The 17,336-nt window shown below is 38.6% G+C and overlaps 1 protein-coding gene across 5 annotated transcripts in view; it reads right to left on the reverse strand.

The window, feature by feature from the left end:
• Positions 1-1,214: 1,214 nt before the first annotated feature.
• myo1b (myosin IB) overlaps positions 1,215-17,336 on the reverse strand; it is a 96,771-nt gene continuing 80,649 nt past the window's right edge. The window contains exons 20-32 of one of the 5 annotated variants that reach the window (XM_079820928.1): positions 15,365-15,514; positions 15,168-15,236; positions 13,055-13,141; positions 12,731-12,817; positions 12,404-12,490; positions 10,647-10,733; positions 6,585-6,659; positions 6,022-6,156; positions 4,660-4,766; positions 4,418-4,550; positions 3,490-3,642; positions 3,279-3,409; positions 1,221-3,200 (exon numbers count right to left, since the gene is read on the reverse strand). In XM_079820928.1, the coding sequence (XP_079677054.1) occupies positions 3,071-3,200; positions 3,279-3,409; positions 3,490-3,642; positions 4,418-4,550; positions 4,660-4,766; positions 6,022-6,156; positions 6,585-6,659; positions 10,647-10,733; positions 12,404-12,490; positions 12,731-12,817; positions 13,055-13,141; positions 15,168-15,236; positions 15,365-15,514 (1,431 nt within the window). In that variant the 3' untranslated portion in view covers positions 1,221-3,070. Of the gene's footprint in view, positions 3,201-3,278; positions 3,410-3,489; positions 3,643-4,417; positions 4,551-4,659; positions 4,767-6,021; positions 6,157-6,584; positions 6,660-10,646; positions 10,734-12,403; positions 12,491-12,730; positions 12,818-13,054; positions 13,142-15,167; positions 15,237-15,364; positions 15,515-17,336 lie in introns of all 5 variants that reach the window. The other 4 variants (XM_079820929.1, XM_079820930.1, XM_079820931.1 and 1 more) reach the window with 4 other exon arrangements.

The following is a 17,336-nucleotide window of genomic DNA, read 5'->3' on the forward strand; positions in this document are numbered from 1 at the left end:
AGTGTGGAATTTTTGGGGCTACCTTACCTGAAACATTGTTGACTACTAAAAGAAAAAGACAACACTGCCCAGGTCTAATTCATGTTGAATAAAAATAATAAAGCTAACAAACTCTTCTGGGTGTGTCTATGGGATGGTCTATTTCAGGGGGTTTGGCCTCCACTGTTCCCAGACTGCACAATGGTGGGAACCCTGGGAGGGCAGCTCTGCAGTTGGGTGCTATTTTTAAACACTACATCCACAATCTGTCAAGGCTTGCTCCACAGAGACCTGCCACCAGCACTCTCTTCAAGCCACGGAATTCAACCCGGGACAACTCTCCAGATGTGATGGAAAACATCTGGACTGAGCTGCAGACAGGCAAAAGGGATATCTCTCCCTCGCTGTTATATGTACTTTTGCACTAAAAGATGTGTCTATAGAAATTACATTTCCTTGGGGGTTTAACCTCTGATATTGGTGTAATGAGGTTTCTGATTGGTTAAATGGGTGAAAATCTATACTCTATCTAATCTAATAATCTACACTATTACAACCAAATCGCAAGTTGGAAATTCAGTCCCAAATAGAAATTAAGTATGACAAATAAGTGTTCTGCAGAGTCCTTTCAGAATTGCTTTGACAATGCCTTGTAAACCATAAACTGAATACCGGAGTTTGAATTTATTGGATTTGTATTAAGATATTGGTATTAGAGAAATTAAAATAAAGGAAATTGGTATATAATAAAGGGAAATATAAGTTAAATGACATTTAATGAAATAAAAAATGTAACTTGTAAACATTTTAAATTAAATTTTTCAATACAATTGTCCCATAAACAATTAGACTAAACACTGTGCTGATTCATGGTAAAATTAAACCGTTTGATAACTGTAAATATTGACATTACTGAACACAGAGAAATGTGTCCGTATAAGTGGACGTAAATTGCCACATTTAATTATTTTTTTGGGAAGACTCACATTTTTAAACTCTTGCCCAACCCGGCGTACTAAATTGTTACTACTTTTAATACTGCTGGTATGGGCCTGGGATCCATTCAGGTTTTGCTGCCGTTTTCTAATATAGATATTTTATATATAATTAAGCTAAATTGTATGAGCAGCTGATGATTTATAAAAGAAAATACAATTTTGTTAATTATTTTTAAAGGAATGTGTAACTCTTCTTCTTTCTTTTGAGTTCACAATATTCAATTATCAAACCAACATACCACACTGATTATACGAAGTCATTTATTTATTGCTTTAATTTACACAAAAAAGAGAGAAAAGATTACTTGTCATTTGTTACACTTCGTAGAAACACTTCCATGTTTTCATTCAGAACAGGTTACATTTAGGCACACAAAAATGCATACAACAAATATTTTCCTCTCTTTCAATTCAAACTCCTTACACGGAAGAGGAGGAGGAAAACCCACTGCTTACTGCACAAAAGACAGGCACAATGCAGAATTTTAGATCAAAGTAATTCAGCTTCCACAATTGTCCTGTACTGAAGAGGAAGATAATCCCCTCCTCTAAACCCTAATTATGCTTTTACTGTAAAATGACAAAAACATCAAAAAGTATAACTGAATCAGAAGCCGAGTTAGTTACATTGGCGGGCCTTGTCTTCGGAAGTACAAAAAGTCCACTAAAACGGTGAGAAAATATCACATTAAATACGACTGAAAGTATAATCCACAATGTTGGTAAACGGCATATAATTAAGCAGAGTGCACTGTTTGCCTTGCATCCAAAGAATGCATTGCTGCTTTCACTCAAAAAAACAAACAACATGTGGGTCAGACCTTAAGAAAAACACTGCATTTATTATTAGCAGATGTAAGCAGGCCAAAAATAAAATGATGCAGCCCACATTCCAGTGGCAAAAAGCATATAGATTTTGCCAAGATACAGCTATAGGACAACAAATACCACCTACTATAATTAGCCTCCTTCCATACAAGTTCTACTGCTCACGTAAATGAAGCTTTAAGTAAAAGGGACTTACTGAAGCGGACTTAGCAAAGATCGTACCAGCTAGGGCTTTAGCGTTTAGGTTATTAGCATTCTTCTACGAGGCCTTCTGAAACAAGCACCCACAAACTGTCTTGACTAAGTAATCCCAGATGTGGGAATCAAGTCTTCCTGCTGCATGAAGGCATTTCCACATATGCATTATTGTTGCGTCTACTTTTTAGAGCATTGGAGATTCCACTATAAATGCAGGCGGTGGACGGTCTTTAGGCCCTGTTAATTCAAATGCTCAACTGCATGAATATAAATGAACAATGCAGGACACGTTAAAATTGCGGGGAAGTGGTTTTCATAATAATACCCTAATTCAATTTATGAAAAGAATAAAGTAAGCATTGATAAACAATGTTAAAAAGCAGGACTCATTGTTTGGCATTTATCATGAAACGGAATCATTATTTGGCTTATAAATAAGTAAGTGTCTGCACTACAATGTCTACAAGAAAAATGTCTTTCTCCTGGGGAGGAACAGCTAAATGGCACAAGATTTTAGATCACAAAATGCCTTATCATTTGGCAAAAGTCAGATGAGTATTTTTTAAATAAATTACTGTTCTGCACTAGAGAAACAATATGAAAATAGAACACATCAACCAACCCAGTGAAAAAGTGCAATCATACATTTTGTAGCTTTTCAGCCTCTTTCTAGGAGCTTAGCAAAAACCTTTCAGCATCTCCATTTACATAGTTTTACACCCAGAGTATGACAACTAAAATTAGTTGAGCAAAGCATGAGGTGAGATTCACTGAGAGAATCTTCAGCCACTGTCGGCCAGAACGTATCTAGTTGAAATCATAATGGTTTTTATTGTTATTTTAAAGAAAGAGTCCCAAGAATTAGGAAGAGATAATAATGGACTTCCACCCAATCGTTAAAAACAGGGAAGCAGTACAATCTTTAGGTGCCAAAAAACTGCTGATTTGACAATAGAATCAGAAATGACAATGACTTGATCAACATAATTGCACGATCATTACGGGATTGGGAGAGGGTGAAGAATCTCAGAGATGACACCCCTGCAGTGGGCCGAGCTGACCACTTCTTATGGTGACGGAACGGACACTTCCAGAAGACGGTTGTTTTTACGCTTGCAGGAGACACCGTTGCCATTCTTTGGTGTACCCTGGATGAATTTTACACACACTTTGTCCTGTTTGAACTGCACTAAGAACCTGAAAGGGAGAGAGAAAAAGTTATGCTACAAGAATGATACTAAGGAAACAAGATGCACAGAAAGGTTGGACACTTACTCATCTGAAATATCGATATTGATCTGGTTCCTGTCAGCTGAAGCTGCACCGGTGCAATGAAGTTTGGTAATAATCTCAATCAGTCGGTCGCTGCTCAGCAGGAAGTCACCTTTGGCTGCAGACATAGCACCCTAAAGAGAGAGCAAGCACGGTCAGCAGCGGTCCTGACTTAAATGGTGCCCTTATGAGAGATGATTATTGTATGTCGCACCTCTTTGAGCTTAAGGGCGAAAAAGCCATCATTCTGTGTGCTCACAGAAACACTGCTGAGGTCCAGCAGGGGAACACTGGCCTTCACCTGGCCTGTCTTCTGATCAGCCAGAACCAAAATCTTCTTGGTCAGGAGGAAAATTCTTGGAGCTCCCTAAAAAGTGAATCAACAAACTTTAAATGTCAAGTTTAGACAGAAAGGATGAAAATAACCTCAATTGACCCCATGATAGAGTGGGTACTCAATGTCTGTCAAACAAAATGATGTTGCAGGTCAGCAGACTTTCTCATGTATCTGATGATTTTTGGAAGAAATGACTTCAATATTTGGGTAATTTTTTTATATCTCTATGAAGTCAGACTATTGACATGTTTTAAATACAGACATTAAGAAAAACAGAAAGGTCATTTGTTTTATAAAAGTTAATTTTGCCTGCATGTTAGTAGTCTTTATATTTAATGGAGAAAACAAACCACGTTCCACCAAGTGAAAAATGAACGTCAATGTCAAAGAACAAGAAGCGATATTTAAAATGTTTTCTAAAAATAGCCACCATACAGTATTCTACCATTCCTTTGTGCAAATTTGGACATGTTTTGCTTTTGGACGATCGTTTGAAATTTGCAGTCTGATCCAACACATGCCTTTTTTAATATTACTTGACGGTTTTGGGAATGGAACAAACTGTGCCATTCACTAACTTCTCTAGTTTCCTAGTATCTGAATTACATGTACCATAACACCTTTTTACAATAATGTTGGGAATTTGGCAAAAAATTAAAAAGGATCTGTATGCCACAGACAGTACAGTAAGTTTGACTGTATAAGTGCTGATAAAGATTATTAGCTATTTGATTGGCTATTTGGGCTCTCAGTCATTTATCTATTGTAATGTTATTTCTATTGGCACGGGGTTACTTGTACTCACCTTGCCATTGGCACGGTTGATTTTACTGACTACATCTGCAAGAAGAACTTTATCCTCTACCAAGCTGTTAAGCTTCTGGTACTTTGGGTTTTTGGTTATCTCCACATAGTCTCCTTTGAAAGGTTGCCCCACACTGTAAACAGAGGACAAATGTTATTGCAATAAATTGTGTCACTGCAGATATGTATTTACCGTATGTAAATTACATAAAGGAACATAAGTGAACTGCTTTTTTTCCCTACCTGCTAGGATACAAGGCCTTCTTATCTTTGAAGAGTTCACTAGCTGCAAGCTTCTCCTCATAGGTAGCCTTCTTCTCCTCTGTGAACTGGCTGTGATATTTCTTACACTAATAGAAGGACATCATGAGGACAGATGGTTAGATTACAGGGGCGCAGGAAGTAGGAGTGCTGTACCCCTATTTTTACAGGACTGTAAATGCAACACTTGTAAATAAATAAAAAAATTGCGCAAATTCATTTTTGTTCATTTACATATTCATTTTTAGCATTAGCATTAAGTAATTTATTTGTAATAAATAGTGGGCTATTAAAAAAAAAGTGTTATTTATGTTGAATTATGCTTTTTTTTTTTAATATAAGCACAGAGTGTGACATCATATTGTGACCGTTATAGACTATGTAGAGGGTACGCCTGTGACGTCACCATCGGCCAGAGTCGCTGCGGTTACGCTCAGTGAGTGGCAAAAAGACTAAGAGGCAGCATTGGTTTTCAGCGTGAATGCCACGAAACACACAAAACACATCTAAAAACGGGAAAGAGCTTTGAGATTGACTGTACAAACAGATTTCTGAGGTATATTTTTACAGACTTCCGAAAGCTACAGAAAAGAGAAGCAAATGGATTGCTGCAGTTCACAAACAACTGGACACCAGGGATCGAAATGTGGATTTGCAGTTATTTTGTCTCAAAATGTTGAATTTTGGGTTAAATCCATACCATATATATTGTATTGTTATATATTGTTTTAAAAACTCATCAATTAAATATTTACAATAGTATATTCTGCCTAATTTGATGCTTTTAAATAAACACTTACAATTACACGATACGATATGATGATATATATAACATTGATATAAGTGATCACCCGGATTTAGACCTATCTATATTGTTTTTATATAAAGCGTTCACAGGCAATTTGGCTTTATGTATTTCCCCGGCGTTGAAATCAGGCTCATATAAATGTCAGGAAACACGATTCCTGGCTGCATGTAAATATCCATAGATCATTGGATCTTTGGTAAGTTGTAGGGAACACTTATAATTGAGTCCATTCTTAAATTTAAACTGTAAATCGTTTGTTTTACTCGCGTTTTCGCAGTTTCCCCAATTAACTCCAGTCACACAGCAGCTCTTTTGCCACGCAATCTGGCTGAGGGGGCGTGTTCCGGTGGGAAAATGATGTCAATGAATGCCCCTTTAAAGTTTCTTATTAAAAAACAAACAAACAAAAAAACAGAGCACCCCAACAAAAAACATCTTCCCACGGTCCCTGTTAGATTATTATCAATTTAAAATCAGACATGACAAAAGGTCTCATCAGTTCAATTTAGATATCAGAGTTGTCTAATGACACAGACCCTCCACAGATGGAACGCCCTCCTGAGCTCTTGATGTGTCCCGTCCAGGAAACCGTAGGGCCGAGCTGGCCAGCTCTTATCAATTGGTGACATGGAAGGCATCGTCTTCTTCAAGCCAAGGAAGTACTTTTGCATCTGTAGACAAAAACTCGCATTAATCCCTTTTGGGAGTATTTTCTTCTCTGAAAAATAATAAAATGGAGAACATGTAGGGGAAATAATATCCTAGGTGTATCGCCAACTACTTATTTATTATTCTGTGTTGGGTCTTATTCTGCTTTGGGTTCTTATTGCTGTTATTAGCTTTATATACTAGTTGGTTACAGCCAAATATATATGCAAAGAAAATGAAAATTAAAAAAAAGCAGGAGCACTTTAGTTTTACAAAGACAATGTTCTCCATCAAAGGACCATTGGACTTGCCAGAAATAGATCCTGATACTACACAGCTTGTGGCAAATCATAAGGTAAACATTGGCCCACCAACAAGTAAGACTACTTTTCTTTATAAGTAGGTGACTAGCAAAAAGTATTAATTAAATCAGCTACTTAAAGTCACTTACAATTCTCTGGATGGTGAAGTCATAGATCTTCTTGCCAGCATTAGCTCTGAAGAACTTTCTGTATTCCCGACGGACCTGTAAAAAGGTGGGTTTAAATAGTCAGTTCTTTGTATTGACAGTCTTGTGATGACAGCAGGGATGGGACAGGACACTATCAGGACAGACAAGTGGTTTGTGACAAACAGGGTCTTAACACCTAAAGAGCAGCACACTGGAAAGCAAAAGTGAGAGAACTGATGCTCTGAAACCATGAGAGATCCACAGTCATACTTTTCAGAGAACTTGAAAAGTTTGATGTCACCCCTAAAACCCAGACACAAAACAAAACCGGTAATGACAGCAAGTAAAAATAAAAAAAGGCAAAACACAAGAAAGGCCTTCAATGTCTGTAAAAGCCAACAGATTTTTTAGGAGCAGCATGCAGACAGTAGACAGGACAGGCACACCGCAACAAACAGAAAACATGGCTGTCCTATGGTTCAGCTACTGTGGCAAAGTTTCTGTAATTCAGATGTCATCTTGGAATCCCGACTATTGGCTTAAAGTTGGGTGTAACATGAAATAATTTTGTAGATGACAGCTCATTTAAATACGTCATAATGGCCTGTGTTGAAGAAACTGTGTTTTGGCCTGCTTTGCTCAGAGTTTCCCTCCATATATAAATAAATAAATACACACACACACACATATATTTTGTAACAAGCTCTATAATATTTTATCGGGTAGAAATTGCTATATGTGAGCAAAAAAACAAAAACAAAAAAAAAAATTCCTAACAAAACATCTAATGTTAATGTGTCTAGTAATTGATTGAATGGTTTGGCCATGTACTTTATTAACGACAGATTTTTATGAAAGCATCCAGGACAAGAACTATCCGTTTTGTAAATTCCAATATTTCAAAGGCCGGCCCATACATATCCACAGATACGGTACACCCCAAACACCCACTGACCTTGGAACAGCCCCTGACAGAGACCGCAGTATAATCAGGCAGCCTCCGCAGGAGTAACAGCAATTTTGCCCAGTGCCAGTCTTTAGGAATAGACCTTGTTCACAGCAGCACCATCTTTGAGGGATGAGGGATAGACATAGGCTGAATCCAAAATCGCCCCCTATACCCTCAATCACTATTCCCTACTTTAGTCCACTAATACAGTTCACTTGAAGGAGTGAATGAAATGAGTGAGTGAAGTCGGACAGCCGTTGAGTGTACATCAGCTGTACACTCATTATTGCAGTGCATTGTGGAATAGAATGAGTGCACTCAATAATATCCCGGTTTCGGTTACCACTACAAATGGCTGTCCCCTCTAATTTTTTTGAGGGTATAGGGAGCGATTTCGGATTCAGCCATATACTATATTGCCAAAAGTATCGGAACACCCCTCCAAAACATTGAATTCAGGTGTTCCAATCACTTCTATGGCCACAGGTGTATAACATCAAGCACGTAGGTATGCAGACTGCTTCTACAAAAAGAATGGGTGAAAGAATCTGCGAAAGAATGGTTCGCTCTCAGGAGCTCAGTGAATGCAAGCGTGGTTCCGTGATAGGGTTGCCACCTGTTCAATAAGTCCATTCGTGAAATTTCTTCACTACTAAATATTCTACCGTCAACTGTTAGTGGTATTATAACAAAGTGGAAGCAATTGGGAACAACAGCAACTCAGCCACGAAGTGGTAGGCCACGTAAAATCACAGAGCAGGGTCAGTGCATGGTGACTTTCTGCAGAGTCAATAGCTACAGACCTCCAAACTTAGTGTGGCCTTCAGATTAGCTCAAGAACAGTGCTTACACAAAAGAAGATATTTAGAAGAATGTTTGTTACAAAGCAGATAGAGCAACCATTGACTACCATAGTATTTTTTTCCCTGTTTTGGTAGTCAATGGTTGCTCTATCTGCTTGGTCACAAACATTCTTCTAAATATATTCTTTTGTAGCCTGGCGTGGCCATACTCAATTCTAGTCAGAATATGAGTCTGGTACCGCTCCATTGAGCTTTGATTATGGGGCGTGTTTCAACCAAGCCAGGAAAGACCTCAATTGGATAGACCCACAACCAATCAGAGCAACGCGTAACGTTAGTTGTCAAATGTCAACAGAACTCAACTGCACTGTTACCAAGTCCGTGTTTTTCTCCATGTCCGTGGGTTGAAGCGACCCCAATTATGTGATTATATAAACCCAGGAATGCGAATTTTAGCAGGCAACCATGCCAAAATAACATTGTTATTTTTTTCCGGAGAACCCCCCGGAAAGTTATAGTTTTGGGCTATAGTTTTGAGTAGCAATTGTGCGCGACATTGCAAAAACACTTGGAAACCCTGTCTGCACGCACACTGGATTAAGTAACGTTACAAGAAAAAGATGAGTGTAAACGATCTTTGGCAGTAATAAAATAATTTAAGGATACACAGACTACTTACCAACACGATAATCGTTTCTGAGAGAAATAGTAAAGGTGAACGCATATACGAACAAGTTCTCCGTTTAGGATAAGAGCAAATTCAACCCAAGAGCCTTCGATCTAAAGCCCGCCCTGACAATTTCATTGGTCAACAACAGTTTCTGTTCGGGCATAATTCCTCCTCTATGGAGCGAGTCCAGACCGAATTGCCAAAACATTGTGGGCGGGGCTAAATTCGGCTGGCATCCAGGCTAATTCTTTTGTGTTCAGCAGAACAAAGAAACTCATACAAGTTTGGAACAACTTGAGGGTGAGTAAATGATGACAGAATTTTCATTTTTACCTCTGGTAGCATCTAAAAATTACATTTTTATTTTCTATTAAAAGTAATAGCCTAGTCGGTATAGGGTCGAGCATGTTGTTGATTTTGATGATTTAACGAGTTTAGCCAATTCTTCTTCTCCTATAGCAGTGAATGAGTGTAATTTTTCCTCAGTGACACTACAATGCTCTGTCTGATGTGATACTGTAGTAGACGGCTGCATGGTTAAAATTTTCTTCCTATTATTATCAATCTTACATGTAAAGAAGTTCATAAAGTCATTACTGCTGTGCTGTTTACAAACATCAGAAGTTGAAGCTTTATTTTTGGTTAATTTAGCTACTGTATCGAATAAATACCTAGGGTTGTGTTTGTTTTCTTCTAAGAGAGTCGAGAAATAAGCAGATCTAGCAGTTTTTATGGCCTTTCTGTATGCGATCATGCTTTCTTTCCACGAATTACGAAAGACCTCTAGTTTTGTTTTCTTCCAGCTGTGCTCCATTTTTCTGGCTGCTGTTTTAAGGGCCCGAGTGTGCTCGTTGTACCATGGCGTTGGACTATTTTCTTTAATCTTCTTTAAGTGCTGGGGAGCAACTGTGTCTAAGTGCTGGAAAAGAGAGAGAGTCAATAGTTTCTGTTGCAATCGAGTTCTTCTAAGCTATCTGGGATGCTGAGGAGATGAAACTGATGAGGAAGATTATTTTCAACATTTATTCCATGTGACAATATAAGGTCTAAAGTATGATTATGGCGATGAGTGGGTCCTGACACGTGTTGCCTAACTCCAATAGAGTTTATAATGTCTTTAAATGCTAATCCCAATGCGTCTTTTTCATTGTCTACATGGATATTAAAATCACCAACAATTAGTGCTTTATGAAACTAGACTTCTGAGTAATACTGAAGATATTATAAATTACAGCAACCTATCAAAAGTCTATCACTCTATCAGCAAAAATGGTGAAATGGTGCTGCTCTGAATAAGGTCTATAAAGAAGGGAAACATCTATTCAGAGGAAGCTTTTCTAAAGCCATGGATTATGATAACAGATTTGATTATACTTTCTGGAGACACATGCAGTATGTAAAGCCTCGCGGCATGTGTTTAGCACTTCATCCTTGCTTATGACAATACTTGTCTGTGTCACTGACTTGGATGCTAATGGACCTGTGGAACTGAACTATAGATTATGATTTACTATACTATACTATTAGATTATATTGTTAGTACATAGCAAAACAGCTGGTTAAGTGACACTTAGAGTTAGCCGGTTATGTGCATGCATCCCACTCATTTCAACTCCTGGCAACCGATGGTTGGAAGATACCTTTAGTCCCAACCAGTAGGCCCAAATGACAGCAATGGCGTGCTTACGCTTGGCTTCCTCCTTCAAGCGCTTCAGCTCTCTACGTGCCTGTGAAGATGGAGAGGGGCATGAAGGTAAAAAGGAGGGAATCAATTGAAAAAAGCGGAGCAAAAAGAAGCAGCATAACACCAGGTCCACGTCACACAAAACTGCACCCCATTACCAGCTGGTAAAGACATTGCGTGTTTGCTGTTGGTTAAGACAGATGGACATTGTTGAGGTTTTCCTGTGGAGAGCAAATTTCTTTTCACGGGGTTAACTAAACATGAGTGAGAACAAGAGCAATAAAGAAAGCAAGAGTGCAACAGCTCTCTTAAGGCACACACCACACAAACATACAATAAAACAAGCCACATCAACCTCAAGAAGGCAAAGGCCACTCAGATGGAGTGGGAGAACAGCAGTGCTGTGCGATTCCAACATGCAAAGAGAAGTTCACACAGGCTTGTGGATGGAATGAGATTGCTTTTCTCATCTATAGGATAAATCTACATCCAGTCTGCCATGAGGTTACTCAGGCAATCAGAACATTCCTCTTATAATAAATGAAGATGGCGACACTGCAGCCAAGTACATCAATTATAAAGCATTGCAGTTGACATTTTACAGCATTCGTTCGCAGTGCAGATAAGTTCTAAAACTTGCATATTATAGGTAAAATACATTAAATTGATAATCATTGGTTTATCAATGGTTTTGTAATTCATCAAGCCATATTTCTTTTTTAATAGCCATGAATCAACGCATCAGGATATGCAAATTTCCTCAGTGACTTGTCCGTTGTGACACTAGCATAAACATGAGTCTTGTCTAAGACTTTTTGTGGTTTTTGGTTACTGTATAATTTAAAACAAAATAAAAGTAAAGTGTAAATTTATTTACTGCTCCTGACCACCCCACAAACTGATTATAGTTATTATTCTTAAATGGAAACTACAATTGATGAAAACATTTTATTTAACTAAAACACAAATAAAAACTGGGAAAAAGGAAACAACTAAAATTAATTAAAAATTATTTTTTTTTTAAATATAATACCATTTGGCAGAGTAACTTTGAAAGCCCTAAAATATTAGTAAGTAAAGCAAAAACTTAATAAACTGAAATAACAATGACAGGGTGAAAACACAAACAAAAGATAAATAAAACCATGTATTTTCAGAAAACCATAAATCTGTTTGTATAACTGTAGCACAAACCTTGCTACAAAATGTACGGATCCCCGATCTATACCCTACGACGAAAATCAGTGGATAATGAAAGATATGAACAAACATAAGGGGTCCAGACTCACTCTTAGGGATCGGTTAATACAATTGGTCATTTGATAAGGACAGAGGTCAGCCAGCTGTGATGCCAGCCGGCTGCGTGGGAATCGGCCTGCTCTGCAGGGTGCCCGTCTGGATGAGCTTTAATCCATCGGCAGTCAGAGAAAAGAAGCTTAAAATATTGCATTCGGTTCTGCCCCCAATGCAATACCCACCAACCATACTCTCTCTGCTCCCATCCGCTGCCATTCTATTCATCTAATAACAATAACACTAACAATAAAGTGTAAGTATGATTCATGCTGTGGGGTCCTGAATGTATCCGCATGCACAACATATGGGATGAGCTCAGGAAAGATGGGTCATGATCCAGTCCACCTCACATACATATGGAGGTGTGAGATGGGTTAAGCGGATGATGGGATGCCACACAGACATAGTCGTGAATACCTTAGTTCCTTGCCAGCAGGCCCAAATGACAGACACAGCCTGTTTACTGCAAGCTTCATGCTTTAAGCACCGCAGTTCTCTTCGAGCCTATCCAGAGTGTTTTTTTTTTTTTTTTAAGAAAACGAAGGAAAAGAGGATGGAAAGGTATTAAGTTTTCATATTCTGTGTACAGATGTTTCAGAAAATTAATAATATGTTAGTATTTCCCCCTAATTTCCCATGAGACGTTACCAACAAGATGATAAAACACACAAACTAAAGGTATGTCGTTAACAGTGGGGTGAGGCGGGATGGGACACGACTTTGATTGGCAGGCTTGTTAAATACCTTAGTTCCAAGCCAAGCTGCCCAAATGACAGACACGGCGTGTTTATTCCGTGCTTCCTCCTTAAGACGCCGCAGTTCCCAGCGAGCCTGCGGATGTTAGCCAAGGAGGGCCACGTGGAAGCAGAGACAGGGTGGCAAAGGTTAAAGTCAGAAATATGACAAGGAAAGAGTGATTGAAAAGAGTAAGTCACATCAAAAGCAGAAGTGAAATTAGGACTAGAGAGAAAAAAGAAGGCAAAAGCAGTGAAGAAGCTCTGTGTTGAAAATCTAACCCCACAATTTACCATTTCACTTCCTTATTCATAGAAAAACAGTGTTCAGTACCTGAGTTCCATGCCAGTAGGCTGAAATAGTGGTGACGGCCTCTTCGCACCGCTTCTTGTGTTTCAGTTCACGCAGAAGCTTCCGGGCCTGTGAAAAGGGTCACCGTTACATAGTGGGGAAAGACCCTTTGGCTACATTCACACTGCCAGTTTTTGGGATTGACAACCGCATTTATTTACAGGTGTGAATCTCGAAATGTGCCAATCAAACAGAATACTGTCTGTTAGCTGTTAAATGTGCAACAGGACAAAAAGATGGCGACGTCCATAAAACTGAAAAGTTCATCCATCAAATCTTTATTAACTGACAGCTGCTTTTATATTTGGGTGGAGAGCTGTGCATTTGAGTCGCGCATATAACACAAAACTGACGAGATCAGCTCCAGTGACTGAACCTAAAACCTTCAGATGATACACATCTCATATCTCCATCGCTGTAAGCAGGGGCGGATTTAGTGATTTGGGGAGCCCAGGCAAAATACAGGAATGGGGCCCTATACAATTGCACATTTACAACCTTGAGGTTATTTTTTCACTGTTGTGAATTGCTGCTGCATGACCCCATAAATTTAAATTAGACTGAAGGAAATTACTACAACATAATTTATTTAAATTAAAAATGAAGTGTGTCTGTGTGAAAAGTATACTGTGCATGCGTCATCTACTCAGGACCTTCACAGAAATGAGTGAGCGCCATTTACGATAAACATAATATGCACCGTTGCTCCATATTTAATTATAACTTCAGATGCATGATATGGTAATTTGTAGAGCCCTATGAAATCAGTTTTTTTTTTCAAATTCCAGAAAAAAATTTCCAGATTCCTTTTTTTATTATTATTCTGGATAGTTATATTAATCAAAAAGCAGTCTAATTAATTTAAATCATGAAACTTGTTTAATTTAACAGCAATTTATTAAAAGTTTAAAAAAATATACATTTATTTGTTTTATGTATTTAAATTTTTCTGGTAATCAAATGAAGGCATACAACATTTATCTTTTATTCCAATTTAAAATAAAAATTAAATTTTTGTACATTCAAAGTGCTACACAACAGAGTGTTAGGCCTAGCCTATACTGTTAAAATTATTACATTAAGGCATAGGCTACACTATACTGTCCAAACTTTTATTTTGACGGGTTGCCTTGAAGACATTTTTCTGTGCGTATATGTTGTGATGATAGCTTCTCTCAAATGAAATGGTACAATGCTCGTGAAGTGTAGAGCCATATGATTTCCGCGATGCAGAAAACGCAGACGGAATCACGGCATCCAGTCATAAAAATGGAATTTACTGTTTAACATGGAATTTGTCAGATTTTGGATGAATAAATCCAATGTCAAGTCAGCACACTTCAATCAAATCGTGATATGGACTACTAGTGTATGTGAATATTAAACGGCAAAAATGCTATTTAAATATGAATCCTGCATGTTTTATGTCTCTGTGTGAATGAATTGTGAAGGCGAGCGTCACGCGTGCTGCAGTAGTAGTAAACGAAACCGCGCGTCTGCGCCATTCATTCCATGACATTCCGTTTTTATGAACGGATTCCGTGATCCTGTACGCGTTTTCGGAACCGCGGAAATCATAAGGCCCTACACTTTCTACATAGATGCACGTTCAACACGGACGCAAAAGCGATTGTCGTGGTAATGAACGCCACAGCAACCGCTTGTGCATCCACGCTGAAGGCGTATCGTATATAACAAGCATTTTAGGGGGCCCTTGGCTTTCGGGAGCCCCAGACAGTCGCCTACCTTTGCCTAATGGTAAGTCCGCCCCTGGCTGTAAGTTACCGAAAGCGAAACACAGACGAAAACCTGCAACACATGGTTGAAATGCGTTTGTGCGGCACAGAGCATCTCTCTTGCACTGTTGTCCAGTCTGGTTCCATTCACACAGCGCCGTTTTATACGAGAATGTGCTTGTGAGTCCTGAAAATGTATAGGTGTGAGCTTGGAATGCGGTTGTCACTCGCCTAAAAAACAGTCTGTGAACGTAACCTTATTAAGGACTCAAATACTAGACTGACAAGGTATTCTGCTGCTATGTGAATGTGGCCTTTGCTTGCTAAAGGAAAGGACATGCAATGTACCAGAAACCTACCTTCCATCCACGGATGAACGACTGAACCACTAATGCAGAGCACCTGATGTTCTGATACTTCTTTTGTTGCTACAATCAAAAAACAACCAACAGCAATCTTGAGAAAAAAAAAAATCTACCTCAGATCCCAGGTAAACAATGAATCATATTGAAAACAATCAATGTTTTCTATGGAAGGTGTAGTAAATGGAGCGCACCGCATATCTCCGGTACCAGGCGGACACCACCACCTGGCTCTTCTTCATCAGGAGAAAGTGAGTGCGGCACTTCCATCCACGGTAGATCTTCTGGATGAGTGCTGCCAAGTCCTCTAGGCACTGCCTTCTCTTCTCTTCCAAGAAAAAGAGCTAAAGAGAAATTATATAAGGTATCAAAATAAAGAATAGATTAGAGGCCTTTTAGGCAGACAGGAAAAATCTGATATTTATGGCATATGTGACTAAAATGCTTAGTTATTAATCTGGAGAACAAGTGAATGACAGAGGGGTCCTGAACGAGCAGTTTCAAACACAACATATGCATGAACGTGTAAAACATCCTTCATTGCTGATGCATCTCAGATTAAATGATGGACATGTGCCAAGACAGGACAAACAAAAAAAAGTTTATCATCTTCTCAGCTGCTGGCATTGCATCAGCTATGTCATTACTATGGCAACTGATGTAGATAAACACTGTCTGAATGAACGGATCAGATTTCACCACTTGCAAAATGATAGTACAGACAGTCAGTCTCGGATTTGAACAAGATCGGATTTGAAAAACAAAGATTTGTGCGCAATGTGCGCAAAACTAAGATGTACATAATCAAATTCCCAAGGATAAGACCGTGAGAGTTGATGGCATTTGTTAGACCACACGATGATCGCCAAGACCAGTAAAAAAAATTCCAGCCATAGTGGGACCAACATCCTCTGGTATTAAGTAGTTATTGACAGAGTCTGCCAAACCTTTTTCACCTTCCATGCAAGCGAGTACATTTAATAGACTCAAAAAATATGTTGGCATTAGTGGAACTGCATTGGCATGTAGTAGCAAATGTACGTCGAGTTGTACATGAAACTACAATATTTTATATATTGTTCAGGATAAAAAAATCGTGATATTGCTCACCTCTTAGCTAGAGTTCTTGCTAGAACCAGGAAGTATGACCATTTTAGCCTAGCTCTGTCAACACTGCATTGGCTCACTTTACCAATCTTGCTAATAACTTACAAAGCACTAAATGGTTTAGCTCCTCAGTACTTGAACAAGCTCTTAAAGCATTATAGTCCTTCATGTCTATGGCGGTCTCAAAATTCTGGCCAGTTGATAATACCTAGAATATCAAAATCGACTGCTGCCAGTAGATCCTTTTCCTATTTAGCACCCAAACTCTGGAACAGTCTTCCTAACACTGTCAGTTTAAATCTAGATTAAAAACACATCTCTTTAATCTCTTTAATACTTATTACATCGTAAGAAGAATGGCATCTATGCTAATATTATACTAATATCTCTCTTTTCCTTGTCCCAAGGTTACATAGTCAGCCGGATCTAGATGTTGGATCTGCACCTAGACAAAAGCAGCCCTGAGTGCCAGCGGAGACCGTGTCTACTAGACAATCCCCTGTGAAGACCAAGCCACTGTCACTTCTTGCTTGCTTAGTTGCGGACACTTAATATTCAACAATATTATTGATTTGACTGCACTGACTCAATTGGATGAGGACTGAACTGAGCTGGACAATGACATCACTGTTTTCTGCAGAGCTGCAGTACAACCGAAATAAACCCTGTTAATTGAAATTAACTCGAAATGCATCATTTAATTATTTTCCTGTTATCACTGTAAAGCTGCTTGGAAACAACCTGTATTGTTTAAAGCGCAATTAATAAAGGTGACTTGACTTGATTTAAAGATGCTGGGTTTCTTGAAACAGGAACTGTATCAACAGCCAACATCAACAACGCAAAACACAAAACAAAACTAGATTGCTCTCATTGTAATCAACAAATTCAGGTAATCAAAACCAGGAGTATAGGTGCACAATTCGACAAGATTTTCTGGGCAAATAAAGTTGTGTCAATAGTGTAGCTATATATAAAGCACAGCTCACACAGAAGCTACTTTCAAACCAAGCAGCTTTCTGTTGGTCAACACAGTAAACTCACGTGACTAACTTGAAC

The sequence above is a fragment of the Gobio gobio genome, assembly GCF_949357685.1.
Source record: "Gobio gobio genome assembly, chromosome: 7".
NCBI lineage: Eukaryota > Metazoa > Chordata > Actinopteri > Cypriniformes > Gobionidae > Gobio > Gobio gobio.